At 43.8% G+C, this 17202-nt stretch overlaps 1 protein-coding gene across 1 annotated transcript in view; it reads left to right on the top strand.

Moving 5' to 3' along the window:
* Positions 1-242: 242 nt before the first annotated feature.
* The window catches only part of LOC104490543 (poly [ADP-ribose] polymerase 14-like), an 18980-nt gene continuing 2020 nt past the window's right edge, over positions 243-17202 (top strand). Inside the window, exons 1-15 of the mRNA XM_010132842.1 lie at positions 243-297; positions 1202-1338; positions 1430-1463; positions 3486-3746; positions 4325-4561; positions 6109-8411; positions 9466-9702; positions 9913-10134; positions 10521-10584; positions 11550-11699; positions 12086-12148; positions 13446-13613; positions 14833-15039; positions 15127-15735; positions 15937-16082. Coding sequence (XP_010131144.1) covers positions 243-297; positions 1202-1338; positions 1430-1463; positions 3486-3746; positions 4325-4561; positions 6109-8411; positions 9466-9702; positions 9913-10134; positions 10521-10584; positions 11550-11699; positions 12086-12148; positions 13446-13613; positions 14833-15039; positions 15127-15735; positions 15937-16082 — 4893 coding nt within the window. The remainder of the gene's footprint in view (positions 298-1201; positions 1339-1429; positions 1464-3485; positions 3747-4324; positions 4562-6108; positions 8412-9465; positions 9703-9912; positions 10135-10520; positions 10585-11549; positions 11700-12085; positions 12149-13445; positions 13614-14832; positions 15040-15126; positions 15736-15936; positions 16083-17202) is intronic.

Raw genomic sequence — 17202 nt, 5'->3', positions numbered from 1 at the left:
GCACTTTGCCTTATCCGTGCAGAGGCGGCTTGAGGGGCGCTGCGGAAACAGCTTAGCCCGTTGTTGTCTGAATGCTGCATCATGCTGAGAACAGAACAGAGTTAAGCCTTGAAATCCCGTAACAAGTAAGGTGTCCTGAGCCCCATTCAACCACTGTTCAGTGTTAGACATCGCCAAATTAACAAAAGAACGAGTACCTGCTAAATCTTGCTCATGGGAGGATAAGGGCCCTCACAGCACCGATGAGAAACACTCCAGAGAGCATCATCGCTCAGGCACACCCCTGCCAAACGACAGGTACGACAGGGTGTAAAAAACATGAGTTTTGGGTAGGAACATCAGAAGGGTATGGAGACCCTTCCCCCTTAGCCAGGACCGGCCAAGGTCGCTCTTCTGGGTTTCAGAACCCTTGCCTGGAGGGGTGAGAGGGTATTTAGCATGTTGTAGGTTTGTGAATGTCAGTAATTAAAGTGCGAGTAATTTTTATTGCATTTTGGGTCATCTTAGTGTATTCTTGCTTAGTGTATTCTTGCTCTTTGAGTACTAATAAGGCATTCTTTAGTCGTATCTGTGAAAACCTGCAGCAGTGGTGTAATAAACCTGTAAGTGAAGTTCAGATGCATAGTTTTCTTGAGCCTTGCAGTCTGGTAAACCTGGGAGGGAAGCTCAATTGAGTAGTTTGCTTGAACCTTGCAGTCATTTTTAGTCACACTGCAGTTGAGTTAAATGTATACATATACGTGCCTGTACATGTATGTGCATAAACATACTTTTTTCATTTTCTGCTTTATCATGCTTTCCAGTTGCTGACTCACCCAGCTGGTAAGTTCAGGATATACAGCTCCAAGCCATTTTGACACTGTCTGGAAGAGAGTGTGTGAGAAGTGGGGGCAGTATCAGGACCCTCCTGATGCAGCCCCAAGGTGGGGCTGACCTCTGAGCACCACCCCAAAAACGTGTGGTGATGCTGAGCTTCCCAGCTCTGGTGGTTTTTGGGTTTTTTTTTTTTCAGAAATAGTATCCTCTGCTGCCCTTTTTTTTTTTCAGGAGGAAAGCCTCGTGTGTGCTGTGTTAGTGTTGTAAGTTTAAAGCTCTTCCATTTTGTGGGACAGTATATACATCCTCATGTGATGGTGGAAAAGTGCTATGTCACGTAAAATTTCTGTTCAGATTGTCACTGAGGTTTTTTGGTTTTATTTAGTGAAGCAACGAGTTCTTGAGAGACAGTCTCATAAGCTGTTTTGGGGAGAAAAAGAATTGAAGTTGATTGTCACCGGGCCTGAAGCAGCACTAGCCGCTAAAGAGGAGGCATTTGAAGAAAAACGAGTTCCCACGAAGGTGAATAAAAACTGTAACCCTAACCAGAGCTCTGAAATAGTGGTGAGAGTGGCAAATCAGTCACTGATGTTTTGCTTTCATTTTATTTTAGGCTCTGGCTGCCACGAGCAACCTTCAAACAAAAGGTAAAATGTCACCCATCTCTCTCTGTGCTGATTCCTCCTAAAATGAAGACGCTGGGTGCTTTTTTCAACATGCAGCTCCAGTTCTGCAAGGGAGTTATGCTGAAAGTTTCTGAGCTTGGCAGCCGAACTCAGGTGATAGAGGAAAAGATGTCTGACCAGGGACACTGTAGACTTGACCCCCCAGGATGGGTGGGATTCACCTCACCAGACTTAGACCATGTGCCTGTTACCAATTCTACAGTAGCCTTTTTAAGCAGAGGAGCATCTCCAGAGAGGGATTTCATTCCCTCATCCTGCATAACTGAAGATAAAATCTGTGTAGAAACATGTAGATCGAAGGACTTGAGCCCAGGCCTGGTGTCTTTTTGCTCCGTACAGTTAGGAGAGTCTGTAAGGGCAAGCGTTGCATCTCCCCATGCCCCGGTTAGGTCCTGTTTTAGCTAAGCTTTGTGATTCAGAAGGCAATCTAGAAATTAGAACTATACCCGAGTATACGCACATCTGTGGGGAGTAAATACTGAGCCCCTAGACAGACCAGTTTATCAGGGACTTCTTCAGCAATTACTTCCCTCTCTTTTCCATGCGAAGTCTTGTTCGGTGCTGTTTTGGGGATTTTTCCTCCTTTCAGAATTAGGTACTCAAAGCTGCCACTGACTGTTTTTTAAGTGTACTAGGGAGGACACTGAAAACCTGCAGATGCTGCTCTTAACCACTGCATTGGGTCAAGCTGGCCTCCAGTTTTGGCTGTTTTGTACTTTCTTCATTGCTTGTAGTGGAGCAGATGATTCCTGTCAGTGATCCAGAAATTCATGAGGAGCATCTGTAGAGATACAGCTTCTGCAGTTATTTCTTTTGTTTTCCTCTTGCTGGGCTTGTGCTGGCAGGCCTTCAAAAGCAGCTGTCTTCTCGAAATGTTGATCAGTTGTTGTTCTTGTAAACCCAGAGAGTGGGCAGAGCCAGCCTGTTTGTGGCGCTGCCTGCTCCAGCCATCCCGTGACTCTGCCTCTCCTTGAGGCTGCCCCCACAGCCAACCTGTTGGGGGCTACCCCAGCATTTAGGGATTTTGCGATGTTCTGAGGCAAAAGCAAGCAGACACTTTACAGCCTCCCCAGTCAGATATACAACTGCTCCACCGAGCTTCTCTCCCCTCAGTTGTAGTGTCCTCTGTCACAGCTAGAGGTGGTGGCCCTGGAGGTTTAGAGTGAGGGCAGTGAGCATGCGGTTCCATTCAATGCTTGTGTCCCTGCTGTGCTGTGGGGATGTGCTGGTTTACCCGACTGAGAGGGGCTTATGCTCCTGCTTGTGCTCCTTAGGGCAAGGAGTGGAGAGCTGCTTTTGTTTGCAGATATGGCCATCTCGAATGCGCTGGAACATGTCTTCTGCATGTGGGAGGTTCTTTCCCACCTTTGCCCTCATCTGTCTGCAAAGCTGGAGATGTGCCTTCCTGTGGCAGCCGCTGGACTCCTGGGGTACTCGTAGGCACCCCTATTATATTTTCTATCCACATCCCTACCAGCCTTTTGTGCACAGGGGTCCGTCAGCGCTGTCCTGCAGCCCTGATGGCAGGGCATAGTGGTCATCAGGAAGCAGGAAGCTTTGTACTGAGTCACACAGAGCCTATGCGTGCCTGCAGATGTCCTGAGCTATGGTTGGGCTTGTAGTGGCTGCATCCAGGCTAAGAAGCAGATGCAGAGGTTGGAGGTCTCTCCCAACCCTTACCAATGCCTGAGCAGCTGTAGCCAGATTTTATTTTATTGGTGTCTCTGACCTAGAGACATAACAGTGATCTTGGACTTGGTTACTCATGGCTATTTTTGTGCCACCAAAGACTCTGCCTGCAGCCCTGCACAATATTGTATTGGGGTTCTGCTGGAACCCAGAGTGTCCCGGGGTACCCTGTGGTATTTGGTTAGACGATTTCTTGTTTTGGGAAAGGAAAGAAGAGAAAGGGTGAGGTAAATGTGTTTAGCCGAGGAAATGTGCACCAGTGCATCATGTGGCTTACTTCTCTTTCTGTTGAAGATGGTGCAGAAGCCTTGCGGGAAGGAGAGAGTTTTGTTCTGAACAGTGAACTCCAGGAGGAAGCTGGCTCTGCAGAGAACATCACAGAAAAGCCTGCAGAGACCTCATCTTCAGTGGTGTTTGAAAACATAAAAGGTTGCCAACCAAATTTCTTACGTATGCTGTTGGAGAACATCAGTGGCCTGGCAGTAGATGATGACTTCACTGTGGAAGTGATACCTGAAATAAATGTTGCCGTAGCTACCTTTATAAAACGCATTGGTAAGAGAGGATGAACACCGTCATTCCTTTCCTTGTATGTATGTGAGTAAGAGCTTTCAGAGCCTGATCCCCTTCCCATTAGAAGTTCAGACAGTTTCAGAAAAGGACCTGGACAGTAGTCCCTCGAGAAAGGTATAAATGTTACCTACAGTTCCATGAAAATGCCTGTGATCTACAGGTTACACTGAAAAAAGAAAACTGTGGTGCCTTCATGAAATTGGATGAGCATGTTTCGTTGTCTCTGTCTTATTTTGGGTTAGATGGTGAAGAATTGAAAGCAGACAAGTGTGGGGATTTCTGCAAATTATTGAGAAGACAGTGAAATGGTGAGAAGTGCTTAGTTTATGCAAAGGATGAGTGAGAAGGGAAGAGAAGCGTAGTGGTTGGGAATAGCAGTAACGCAGCTGTGTGCGTTTCCTCTTTTTTTATTACCACACGGAGTTACTTGGCACCAAAGGCAGTTTTGCTCCAAATACAGGGAGAAGTAGACTCGGCTCACTGCCCTGCCAGAAGTGATGGCCAGGGCTGATAATGACCCAGGAAAACGTGGTCACTCCACACTGATCTTCTGTTTACAGATACTGAAGAATTTGTCAAAAAATGCACACGACACAAGCGAGTCAAAGAATTCAAAATGACTGCCAGGGTGCTGGAACTGACCCAGAGCGTCAAGGTTGAAAATGTCCCGGCCAGTGTTTCCACAGACTACATCGCCGTTTACTTTGAGAGTGCACGGAACGGAGGGGGGCCCGTGTCAGACGTCCAGCTCTTCCCTGAGGAGAACTCAGCCATCGTTACTTTTTGTGACCGCAAAGGTAACGCTGTCCTTCTCCTGACCAAATGCTCCCAGGCAGAGGACCTGAAAGATGATCACTGCAGATGTGGGCGTTAGGAGAAGCCTGGCTTGCTGTTGCTAAAGGCAGCGTACACTGCCTTGGTCCTGGGAAGGGCTCGCGATGTAGAAACGCTGCTGCACATCTGGGGTTTCAGAATCTCTCTTGTTTTAATACCTGCTTCATGCAGAGGTTGTTCCCACTGATGTTCTTCCCCACTTACAAGAGGGTTTTATCTGCAGTACAACGTGAATTGTGCTTGCAGGGAAACCGTCCCGGTTTGGTCTGGGACCGAGCCGATTTTCCTTCTTAACAGCGAGAACGGTGCCATGTTTTGGGTTCCGCCTGGGAACTGGTTTGAGAACGACGCTGATAACGCACTGATGTTTTTAGCTGTGGCCAGGAAATCAAGGACTTCTCAACTTGCCGTGTTTTGCTAGTCTGCAGGTGCACAAGAAGCTGGGAGGGAGCACAGCCAGGACTAGCCAAAGGGGTACTCCCTAGCACAGCCCCTCCTGCTCAGTACATAAACTGGGGGGAGGCGAGGGGGGCGGCTGCTCAGGTACCAGTCAGCGGGTGGTGAGCAGTGGCAATGTGCCTGACTTGTCCTTGCCTTGGGTTTTCTTTCTCTCCCTTTTTGTTAGATCCCTTTTCATTACTAGTACTACCACCATACTTTATTACTGTTGTTATTATTTTATGTTAGTTATTAAACTGTTCTGATTTTGACCCATGAGTGTTTTACCTTTTTGGGTTTTTTCCTGATTCTCCTTCCCATCCCACTGGGAGCGGGAGAGTGAGTAAGCAGCTGCGTGGTGCTTAGCTGTTGATGCGACACAGGAAGCAGAGTGTGTTAAGGACTTCAGCTTTCAGAAACTAATTAAGGTCAATTATGTTCATTATCAGGGAAGAACAGAGCTAAAGAACAGATTTGTTACTCTTCCTTGTGTTGAATCACTGTCCCATTTTTGCACCAGCACTATCTCTGGTAAATATCTGTGTTGGGAGACTCCTGGCTTAGTAAATGCCTTTGCTTTTAATTACAGAGGTCTGCCCCATGATTGTTTTTTCTTTTGACTCTCAGAATTTGCTTAAGAATATTTTGTACATTAAGTTAATATGTAATTTGGATCATTGTAATGTGGTTTTAAGTCTCTGCCAACATTATAATTCCTTTCCGTTGTCCATTCTAACCGAAAAGGCAAAAAAAAGTAAAAATGCATTGGCACAAAGAGTTTTATTTTAATCTGAGTGTAGGAAGTATATTTCATATTAGTAACTTGGTGTGGCCCTGCTTTGTGGTGGGCTTCCCTCAGGAGAGGGGAGCAAGGCGTAGCTGTGCAGGTGCGTCCTGGCACAAGCATATTTACCAAACTAGTTGGAGCCAAGCCTTTAATCTTGTCCCCTACAGAGTGGTTTGGGAATCAGAAGGACATCATTACAGCTTTCAGATGAAGAGAACAGTGTCATTTGCTCTGTTTGAAGTTAATGATATATGTGTGCATGTTTCTGTGTGTGCTGACTTTTAGATCTCAACACTGTCTTGGGAAAGCAGCACTTACTGGAACAGGCACTGATTTCTGTGCATCCATACTACCACTCCCTGGGAACAGCTCTCTATGGAGCAGCAAGACCGACTCTCAAGATGCCAGACCCCATCATGGTGCCGCTAGATCCGTATGTGTGGCAATTTTTACAAAGGCAGACTGAACTGATCCGAGACATAACCCAGGAAATGGCAGTTTGCTGTTGTGAGCTAAAGTGGCCCCAGGCAGACAGCAGACATCCAGAAATTACATTGTGCCCATCATCGTCTCTCTCTGAGCAGAAAAAGCCAATGATTAAGCTGATCAAGACGTGGAAGCAAGATGCTTCTACTGAGTTCTCGCGTATCATGGCACGTTACGTCGCTGTAAAATGTAAAGTCGATTCAGGGGATTGGGAAGATGTGAAAAACAGATTGGTGAAAGATGTTGGTTTGATCGTAACTGATATCTCTGAGAACATGGTGGTGATTGCAGGCCACAGAGCAGCAGTGGACAGTGCAGAGAAAGAAGTGAGGGAATGCATGGAAAAAGCCATGAAGCAAAACATGAGAAAAAAACAGAGCATAGAAATTTCGGTGTCGGTGGTCCCAGGGAAGTACACCGTCCTGCGCAATTCTGGGCTAGAAGAGAACGTTCACAAGGAATATCCGGGCTTAAAGATCTTCTATGACGACGTTAAAAAAACGGTTCAGTTGTGTGGACTACCTGCAGAAGTGTACAGAGTCAAAGCTGACTTACTGGAAAAGGCGATGAATCTGCCCTGTACAGCAGTGACCATCGATCTCCATATTTTCAGCTACCTATGCCTCGTAGATAATAAAACAATGTCAGAGATGTTATTCACTACGAAAAAAATTAATGCTTTTTATGAGCTTCAGAATGATGCCATGTTGCTTTTTGGAGATGCTCGCACAGATCTTTTAGAAGCAGAAAAGCAAATAAAGACAAGCTTAGAATATAAGTGCATCAACGTGGAGGATGGTGAGGTCATTAAAAAGGAGCAGTGGAGGAGTCTTATTGCCTCCTTGTGTAAGAAGTACAATTCTTCCCAGAAAACCATACTCATTGATGAACCTGTTGGAAAAGAAAATAAAGTGATTGTTGCTGGCTTTTCTAAGGCCGTAAGAGAAGTTTATGAGAACCTTAATGATTTTATAGATAAAAACACACATATGGAAAAAGTAGTCCCAGCTAAGTCAGTGGTGGAAGTGCAGTTTGTAGAGAAGGAAAAATCCAGTGTTTATCTTGAGATGAGGAAGAAAGGTGTGACAGTACATTTTGACATCACGACACCATGCATCTCCCTGAGCGGACCAAGAGCAGAAGTGCCAAAAGCAGCTACCATGCTGGAAAAAGTTCTCTCATCCCTTTACACGAAAAATGTGCCAATTGATAAACCAGGAGCCGGTGAGTTCTTCACTGATAAGAAAGATTCATATGTTTTTGAGGCAAAGCAGAAATTTAACTGCTTAATTAGGCTAAAAGAGGAAGTGAAAAACCAAAACCAGAAAGGTGAAAAAGTTGGTGATGAAGAGAAAAGAGAGCTCTACTACAAGGAAACACTGCCAGATGGAGTTGTAATAGCGGTTTATAAAGGTGACTTATGCGCTCATCCTGTGGATGTTGTGGTAAATGCCTCTAATGAAGACTTAAAACACATTGGTGGGCTCGCGGAGGCGCTGCTAAAAGCGGCTGGTCCAGAGCTGCAACAGGAGTGTGACGAGCTGGTGAGGAAAAACGGGAGTTTGCAGCCTGGGTGCGCGGTTATCACGGGCGCCGGGAACCTGCCCTGCAAGAGCGTCATTCATGCTGTTGGACCCCGGTGGAGGAAGGAGGAAGCAGAGAAGTGCGTGTACCTGTTAAAAAAGACAGTGAAGAAAAGTCTGCAACTGGCTGAAACATTTAACTATCGTTCCATAGCTCTGCCCGCTATAAGCGGAGGAAGTTTTGGCTTCCCTCTGCAGACCTGTGGAGATTCAATTGTGTCCTCCATCAAGGAGACCTTGGAAGAATCCATGGGGGACAGCAGCTTGAAGGAGGTTCATCTTGTGGATAGTGCAGAAAAGACAGTTCAGATTCTGAGGGAGAGAGTAAAAACAGTGTTTGCACCTAAATCGTCCTCCCCAACATCGCTGACAGCGCGTTTGGAAAACTGTAAGCTGAGAAAAAGCCAGAAGAAGAAGAGAAAAGAGGATCTGCAGATGGCCAGAGATGACTGGCAGATGATCAGAACAAATGAAGGACTTCGGATCCGAGTAGAGAAGAAAAATGTTCAGGAAGCCACAGTAGGTCTTTAATTTTCTGCTTCCTCTCAACTTGATGTGAAGGGCGTCTTTGAATTTAAATAAAAAAGGGAGGACAGTAGGTTATATTGTGTTAGAAGGCAATTGCTATGTAAGGACAGGGTGGCTGCATGCGAGCTAAGCCGAGGTTTAGACCTCTGGCAGCTGGGGTTTTTTTTCCCCTTTTGTTCCTTTCGTCAGTGGTGCAGAGTGCATCTTGATAAATCTCTCTTTGTCAACAGCACCTGATTTTTGTACTTTGAGAGTTTAATATCTCCCTCAATTATTATTGTCCCATTGTTTCAGTATTGGTTGTTTCAGTCATTTTGGTGCCTGTAAAAGGCTATTCCAATAAAAGAGCAATATTAGATGTAAAAAGAAAACCTGAATATGACACACATTTAAAATACTTTGTAATTAAAATGTCTCGCAAAGCAAACACCAGACATGGGGCTTTGCCTGTTTTACTTCATGAGAGCACAGCAACCTCACTTCACCTCATTTTGGTGCATGAGGTGCTGCTCTTCTGATAAGGTGTGGAAAATCCACCCGAGTTAAAAGGAGGAACATTACACTTTCTACATGACGTGTACCTTATACTATGCAGATAGTTTGCATCCTGTGATGATGACAGAGAAGCAGGAGCAATACCACAGCAGTTCTTCGTACAGAAATGTAGGAAAGGCTGGGTCTGGGGAGAGGGCATGAGGCAGAGGTTGGGTTATTTCATCTGCCCACATAGTGGCATCGGCTCGTGACGAGGTGAGTCACAGCCTTACCTCCACTGAGGGCTTGATGGCTCTGCCTGGATGGACAGATGGATGGATGACCTGCTCACAGCGGTGTTAGTGCTTACAGTGGTTCCGATGCTGCTTACCACAGGTTTCCTACAGGTCAGGAATACTTGGTATGCAGAAGCTGTGCTGAAAACCAGGTTGTTTCTCCTCTGGCCTCATGTTTTTGTGCTGTGCATTGTCTCGTGTCCGTGCTGTTAGTCTCAATGCATATTTTTACTTGAAGACTGGGTATGGATATTTTCATTGTCATTTTCTTGCAGACAGATGTTATTGTCAACAGTGTTGGCACAGACCTGAAGTTTGGCGTGGGACCTCTTTGCGTAGCCTTGCTGAAAAAGGCTGGACCGAAGATCCAAGAAGAGTTTGACCAGAAAGCAGGAAATCAGGCTGTTGGTCAAGAGAGTGTGCTCTGCACCAGTGGATATGGTCTGGCCTGCAAGTTTGTGCTTCATGCCATAGTTCCCGTTTGGAATGGAGGAAGAGGACAGAGCCTGAAGGTACATTGTCATTATTCAAAAAAATAATTGATTTTGAAAACAGATTTATTTGGAACTTATCCTGAAGTTTCAGGATTTAAAATAGTTTAGATAACTCCATTTACTTCTATTGGAGTGACCTTAAAAATGTCTTGATGCACTGAGAGCTTTTTCTTGTACCAGCATAGCCTCTATGAACTAATACTAAATGATGCCTTCTGTGTTTTACAGGCCCTAGAAGATAGAATCCTTTTCTGCTTGAAGAAAACTGAAGAACTTGGACTGAAATCGATCGCTTTCCCAGCTGTTGGAACTGGAGGATTTGGATTTCCTAAAGACATTGTTTCTAAGTTAATGTTTGATGTGGTATTCCAGTTCAGTAGAATCCACTCTTGCAGGATGCTCCAGGAAGTTCATTTTCTCTTGCATCCGAAAGATACGGGTAACATCCAGGTAGTTCTCAGGACAAAGCCGTCTGTTGCATACTGTTCTAGTTATGCCTTTACAATGTATTTTAGTTATATTGCTTTCTTAAGGGGATAATTTGGCACTTTCTTACTGCTGTGGGCCAGCAACAGTGGGATGCCTCGCTGCTGCTGCCGCTGGTACTGTAAACACCTCGCTCACCTTCTGACAGAAGAGTTTTGTCAACACCAAGACAGTATCTGTTACCACACTGTCCACACTGAGCCTTCCGCTGTTATGAATGATACCGGAATGTGACTGTAGAATGTGTTCAGGTGGCTCAGCAAGAGCTACGTGACTGTTAATGCTGATTATGGGAATATTCAGTGTGCAAACTCTGAAATACTATCTTTGGTACCTTTTTTTTCTCTTAGGCTTTTACCGCTGAACTAGGAGGTAGGGTAGCTGGAAGTTCCAATGCTGAAGCACCACAGTCAAGTAAGTTGTGTAGAGTCAGGAGGTGGGACACAAGGGAGAATGTAAATACTGTAAAGAAGTTCTGTATGTATCGGGAAATAGAAGAAATGTCATCAAGACACAGAGCATTTTTTTTCCTCCTAGAGGACCGACATTCTTAAGCTCCATTTGCAAAAATCTGAAAGAGGAATTTGGTTTCTTGAGAGCGTACTCATACCTCAGGGAGTCTTATCCCTTGGAAGAGGATACCCTGGTAGAAGAACTGTTACGTTTGTCCTACTCAAAGGGTATAAGAGCTTGGTATCACTTGCCAGACAAGCCATAAATAACGTGTTTCTGTACCTTTAATCTCCTGTATAGAGATATACAGAGTGGATAACTTCCTTTCCCTTTATTAATCCCCGGTAGTGTGACACAAGAACAAAAACATAGGTTGATGCAGACTGCATCAACAGCAGAGGCTTACTCATAAAAATACTGTCTCGCTCCTTTCAGTAGCTGTGAGTGTCAGTGAGATGCAGCTTGAGCGTGCAGATGAAATACGAATTAGATAAGTTTATACTAGCAGAAAGGAACAGTTTTATACCTGTGAGGGTAAAGATGATGTAACTTACAAAAGTGGTGTGATGGGATCTCCATTTCCAGCCATGCTTAAGCTGGATACTCCATTTCTTGTGAGAGTTAATTCAGGAAACGTTGTGACAGTTGGTCAGATTAGATAAACCAAAGAGTCCTTTCTGAATTTTTATTGTGTGGATTTACAGGAATAGAAATGGTTTCCCATTCACAATACTTAAATGAAAAGAACACTGCACCCTCCTGCTTTCAGAACGGGAGTAGAGAGAAAGACAAGAGGCTCTCTAGGTCCATCAGACTGATCTAGAGCATATGCCTTAGAAGGATAAGTTGAAGTTTCCATCAAGGGAAGAGAATAATACCCTGAAGGAGAGGACAAGTCTTTTAAGGTATTTTTCTTTCCCTTGCAGGTTTCATTAGCCCTGCTTCCACTGAGGCACTGGGAGATCACGAAATGCAGATTGGTTCCGTTACATTGCAAATAACAGCTGGAGATATTACCGACGAAGATACAGAGGTTATTGTAAACGTATCAAATGCAACATTTGACGCCACATCAGGTGTTGTATTGAATATGTAGTTCTTTAGCAATAGATTTGGGCTAGTTTTAGAAGAGGGCAGGGAAAAGAATTGTCTTCTGAAACTTCTCTGAAGTATTTTTCAGGTGAGGTAGAGTTGTGATCAGTCAGGAAAAAGGACTTAAACAGGTTTTTTACATGTCCTGAATATTCCATGTATTTTTTCCAAACTATTCAAACAGAAGGCATCTGACCAGATTTTTCTTGTTTAAAACCAAAAATGTTTCCCCATAAGCCAAAGTCCTAGTTCAGTAAATTGACTTGTAAGGGGCAGAGCATCCTTGGGTGACGCTGTGAACTGCAAGCATGAAAGATGTCAAAGCTAAGGTGACTTAACAAATGTGTATGCTTTCCCTTTATAATTGAAGGAGTCTTCGTAGCAATTATGGATGCTGCTGGTTCCGAGGTAGAGGATGAATGTGATGAATATGGTACGTTAAAGCATACTATTTTGTTTGATTAAATTAAATTTTTTTTTGTTTTCTCTGAAAAATTAATAATTCTCTATTTTGATGGTATAATTATTTTATCTAAAAAAAAGCTTTCACTTTTTGAAAAGTCCTGTTGTTGTTTTGATACCTACTTCAAGAATTTTTCTTTTCACAGCTGAAGATGGGTACAGTTTTTTGATGCTAATAAGTGCTAGGAAGTTAATGTAATTTCTTGACTCCTGAAATTACTCAAACGTCTTCCTGACGCAGGAACAGAAACAGTCCCATTGAGCTGAGCATAATTTTTAAGCTCATTTATTGTCAGCTATAGGAGAGCTGAGTTTTGAAACTGAGCAAAGTGGTAGGAGACTGTCTTTTGGTGTCAGCACAGGCAGGACTGGCTTTTAAAAGCTAATAGCAAAGCTGGGCTTCCAGTCACAATTAGGTAATTATTTTCTATTTCTAATATAACTAACTCTGCTTATCACCCTGATCCTGAGTTCTCTGTAGTCTGCATTCTGCCAGACCAGTAGAGCAGTAAAATCCCAACTCACCGTGGCTGGCCTCTGTGAGCGCAGAAGGGAACATGTTCTGGTTGCATAAACAAAAGGTTCCTGCTCTGAGTCCAGGAGTTAACTTTCAAGATGGAGTTTCCTGGCTATTTCCAGCCTTTGACTCTGCAGGCTTTCCCCATTGCTCAGCCTGCAAAGCACCTTACAGTGAGTTGTTACCTCTGCAACCAGTGAAGTGGTATGTAACTCTGTTCTTCAGTCCATTCATTCTCCATTTTGAGGTGTTTCTAATCACACACGAGCACTCTGCAAAAAAAAAAAAAACAAAACAATCCATATCACAGTTCTTGGATTGGTTGGTCGTTATGCTAGATACTATTTTACCATTCAAGTCTCCTGCAGAATAAGAGTTTGAGCTTTCAAGGAAAAAGTGGCGTAAGAAAGGATTACTCCTGTAAATGAATTGTTCTACTGGCGTGCTTTTAAATAAAAGTGAGCTGTATTTAAATTCAGCATGAATTCTGAAGTTGTACTTAATAGGAAACAATTTTGTGGCAGAGATCTCAGGAAATTAAACACACAAATACTTGAATTACTTTGTCAAAGAAATTCTGCAGTAAGAACAGTTACAGAGAAAACCAGAATCAACTAAAACCAGGGTAATATAGCTCACAGTGGCTTTCTCGCCACTTTTCCCACTTCTAGCATCAATATAACCAGCTGTTTTACCAGAAGAGAGTGACTTTGGACATTTCATGTCTCCTTCTTTATCTCCTGTCTTCCAGCTAAGCAGCCGCACAATGGCTTTATTACTACAAAAGGTGGAAATCTGTTGTGCAGTAAAATCATCCATGTGGTTTACAAGGACAACGTGAAGAGTCTGGTCTCCAAAGTGCTCAACGAGTGTGAGCTGAAGATGTACAAATCTGTTGCCTTCCCGGCAATAGGAACAGGTTTGTGTTTTCTTGGGAAAGCGAGGAGGACTGGGACAGAGTTAATACCTCTGATATGGGTAACAGTAGGCTTGTGCAAGGAGCTCTGTAAACTGTGATTTGTGAAAGTGCATTGTAGCCAGTTCAAACACAGCCTGCATACTTCAAAAATACTGCTTTTTAAAAAGTGTAAGTCTGGATTGAGCAAGAACACCTAAAGAAAAGGTATTGCTCCATAAAAGACATTCTGCCCCAAACAGACTGTGTATCTCAGCTGGCCACACTGCACCCTTCTTGAAACCTCCCAGAGACATTGCTTTGGGATTTCAACCACATGGAAGGGCTGGGATGGGGGTTTGTAGGCAAAGGAGTTGTCCTAAGACCAAAACCTTGCCTGGCTGACTACAGAAATCGCGGGCTGGGTACAGAATACCTGCAGTTTATGCCTTCTATAGGTTTTATTTCAGCCTACCTGCTCCAGCAGAGAGCTAGAGGCAGGCTTGGTCTTCTGGTTAGGTCAGGGAGCAGGACTTAGAGAAAGCCAGATACCTTTCTTGGACCAAGGCTCCCTGTGACTGGAAATAGAAATCATGAGCTGGTCTTTGCTCAGCATGGCAGGTTAGGGTAGAGCTGGTTTGTGGGTCAGTGTTTGGACACCACAGTGACACTTACGGCAGGTCAGGTCCCCTGGACTGCCAGGATCACCTGCGTGCTGGAGTCTAGATGGCTGTCCAAGGGATGCGGTCAGTGAAATGGGCAGGGGTCCCACCAGGATGAGCCTCAGGTTACACATCAGGCTCACTGCAGGGGAACGGGAGCAATTGTTTTGAGCTTGGTGTTCCAAGTTGCTGCCTTGAAATACACTGCAGGCTTGTGCCAAAATCCTCTGCTGATTTTGATTTGGTTTTATTTTAGTACCTGGTTTAAAGATGGGGATAGAGTTGGTGATACGTGTGTTTAAAAATGTCAGAGGGATGCTAAGGCTGAAGTGCTGCTGGATCCTCAAAGTAAACATGGAGGGCAAATCCCAGAAAGGGTTCCTGGGTCTGTGTAGGGTTTCAGCTCCTGGAGCTCGGTAGACTTAAGTATAAAGTTGAGGTTAAGCCTGGGGCTTTGACCAGAAAGCACAATAGGAGAGGAGAGAGGTACAGCAGTCTGTATGAGTTGGGGATGTGGTCTCTGTTTTCTGGATGCTGCCTTGATTTAAGTACACCGATGCATGCCTTTTATTTTTGTTTAGGTAATGCAAAACAGAGTCCAGCAAAAGTAGCTGATGGCATGTTGGAAGCTATAGTGGAGTTTGCAAGCAACAGATCAGTACAGCATTTGAAAAAAATTAAAATCGTCATCTTCCAGACACATATGCTCAGAGACTTTTACGAAAGCATGAAGAAAATAGAAGATGCACATTCACCCGAAACAAATTCCTGGATGTCTCTGATAACATGTAAGTAGATGGGTTTTCCATGTGCATGGGTGTGTAAAACTAAACTAAACTTCTGTTTAAAACTAATAATATTATATGTCTTCACAGCATTTTTTTGGGGCAAAAAGCAACCCACTGGGAAGACAAAGCCCATGATTTTGGAGAAGAAAGTTGATATAGCCACATTTCAAATTTGTGGAGAAAGCCAAAAAAATGTGGATGCAACTGAGTCCTGGCTAAAGGATTTAATTTTAAAGGAACAGTTTGAAAACAGTATTTCAGATGACCTAATTGGTAATTTTGATGAGAGTCGAATTGCTGCTTTGGAAGATCTCCAGAGAAGAAAGCGTGTTATCATTCAGCTTGAAAATAAACAGTCCCCTCCTTGCATTAAAATTTCTGGTATTAGCAGGGACGTCTGTTTTGTCTTTATGGAAGTTCAAAAAATGATCCAAGAAGTTAAGGATGCTAAAGAGGAGCAATGCAAGGCAGAGCTTGTGTATAACCTGGTAGAATGGAGGTATCCAGGAAGCAACAATAGCTTTGTTGCTTTTGATAAAGTGACGAACATGAAGCTGGAGGATGCCAAAATAGCTAAAAAACCACATCTTACTGTCAAAATTAACAAGAAGAACTACAAGGTGGATCTGAATTCTCTACAGGCTAATGATGACCAAGGAAATACTATAAATATTCAACGCGTGCCAAAGAATGAAGGTAAAGGACAGCTTTGCTAATAAAAAAACCTTTCATAGTGATTATCGAATGAGTATTCTGATAAATGCAAACTCTTGGAGTATTCTTGAAAGTACTGCATAAGGAACTGTCCTCCCAGCCCTCTGTATGCGGTTGGGTCGTAAGACCTGCCTACAAAGCTGAGCTGATACCCGTGATGTTAATGCAGTTTCTCTTTCGCAGACAAGCTGTTAATAGAGCTCCCTGCACAGTGGGATGACATGCAGAAGGAACGGGTCAAACTGGTGAATCTCGGGACGTCACATCAGGAATATCTGGAAGTTAAGAGAAAATTTGGGGAAACCTGTTCCAGCTTTGTCATAGAGAAGGTGAAATTCTGAGGGTGCAGAGGGGAAGGGAATTCTTGGGCTGAAAATATTAATGTACTTTCAAAATACTTGTTCGCAAGGTGTCTGCAACCTAATACACCTTTCATATGTCAGTCTCCTCAGCACTGTACAAGGTGGATATAAATGAAATCATATTTCCTACGAGTTGCCCCGCTGTTTCTGCCATCTAATAATGCAAACCCATCAGTCTTCAGTCTGCCCTGTGTTCCAGTACCACGGTACTCACTAGTTAGTGTGGCATTTCCAATTAGGGCATTCTATATTGAAATGGAGCATGAGCAAACGCATTCACTGTACAAAGGAAAATACAAAGTCCTTGCGGACTCGCCATAAAGCTTTCTACTATTTCACTGCTTCTTCCCTGTCCATCCCAGAGCCCATCAGGTTCAACTGTTAGTTTTAACCAAAGCGTTCGGATTTGATCCTCCTTAGGGAAAAGTCTGTGACACAGTACAGAGATGTAATTGATAGGGAGATGGTGGAATTATTCAGAGTCAGGAGGAGCAAAAAATAGGAGAAGATACTATGAAATGATGAGTGAGAGTGTGCTGAAAAAATTGTTTTCCATCATGAGATTCCATGAACATGGTCACTAAGCCACAAATAGAACAAAATATTAGTGTACCATAAAGAAAATCAGGTAGCGCCATGAAGTCTTTCTTCCATTGGGAACGGCACCTGTTACAGCAATGCCTTCAAGATCCTTTGATGCAGGTACACTGTTGCCCTGAGCTATATTCACATTGTTGACACAGGGAACCAGCACCATCTATCCTCCCACCAATTTATTTTTGTATGATAAGGAGCTTTGTATATAAGGAATTTCTTATGGGTTGCTAAGCTACACAGTAAAGGAAGCAATTTTGACTTCCACAGTGAGATCCAGAAGAGAAACTTAAATTCAGTGTAATGCTATTGCTACAGCCTATTTTTTAGTGAGGAGAGCGTCAGTGGAGGTGACTCGGATGCACAGAGGCATCTTCCATCACCGCCTCTGGCAGTGGTACAGCAGCCTGGTTCTAAAAGCGACAGTGCACAGTTACCATGACTGCCTGTGAACATGGAGGGGGGGGGGGGGGGGGTGGTGTGTTTTCTTATT

The sequence above is a fragment of the Buceros rhinoceros genome, unplaced genomic scaffold, assembly GCF_000710305.1.
Source record: "Buceros rhinoceros silvestris isolate BGI_N320 unplaced genomic scaffold, ASM71030v1 scaffold10833, whole genome shotgun sequence".
Taxonomy (NCBI): domain Eukaryota; kingdom Metazoa; phylum Chordata; class Aves; order Bucerotiformes; family Bucerotidae; genus Buceros; species Buceros rhinoceros.
Note: the sequence above shows the minus strand (reverse complement) of the source record. Positions and strands in the feature narration are given on the sequence as shown.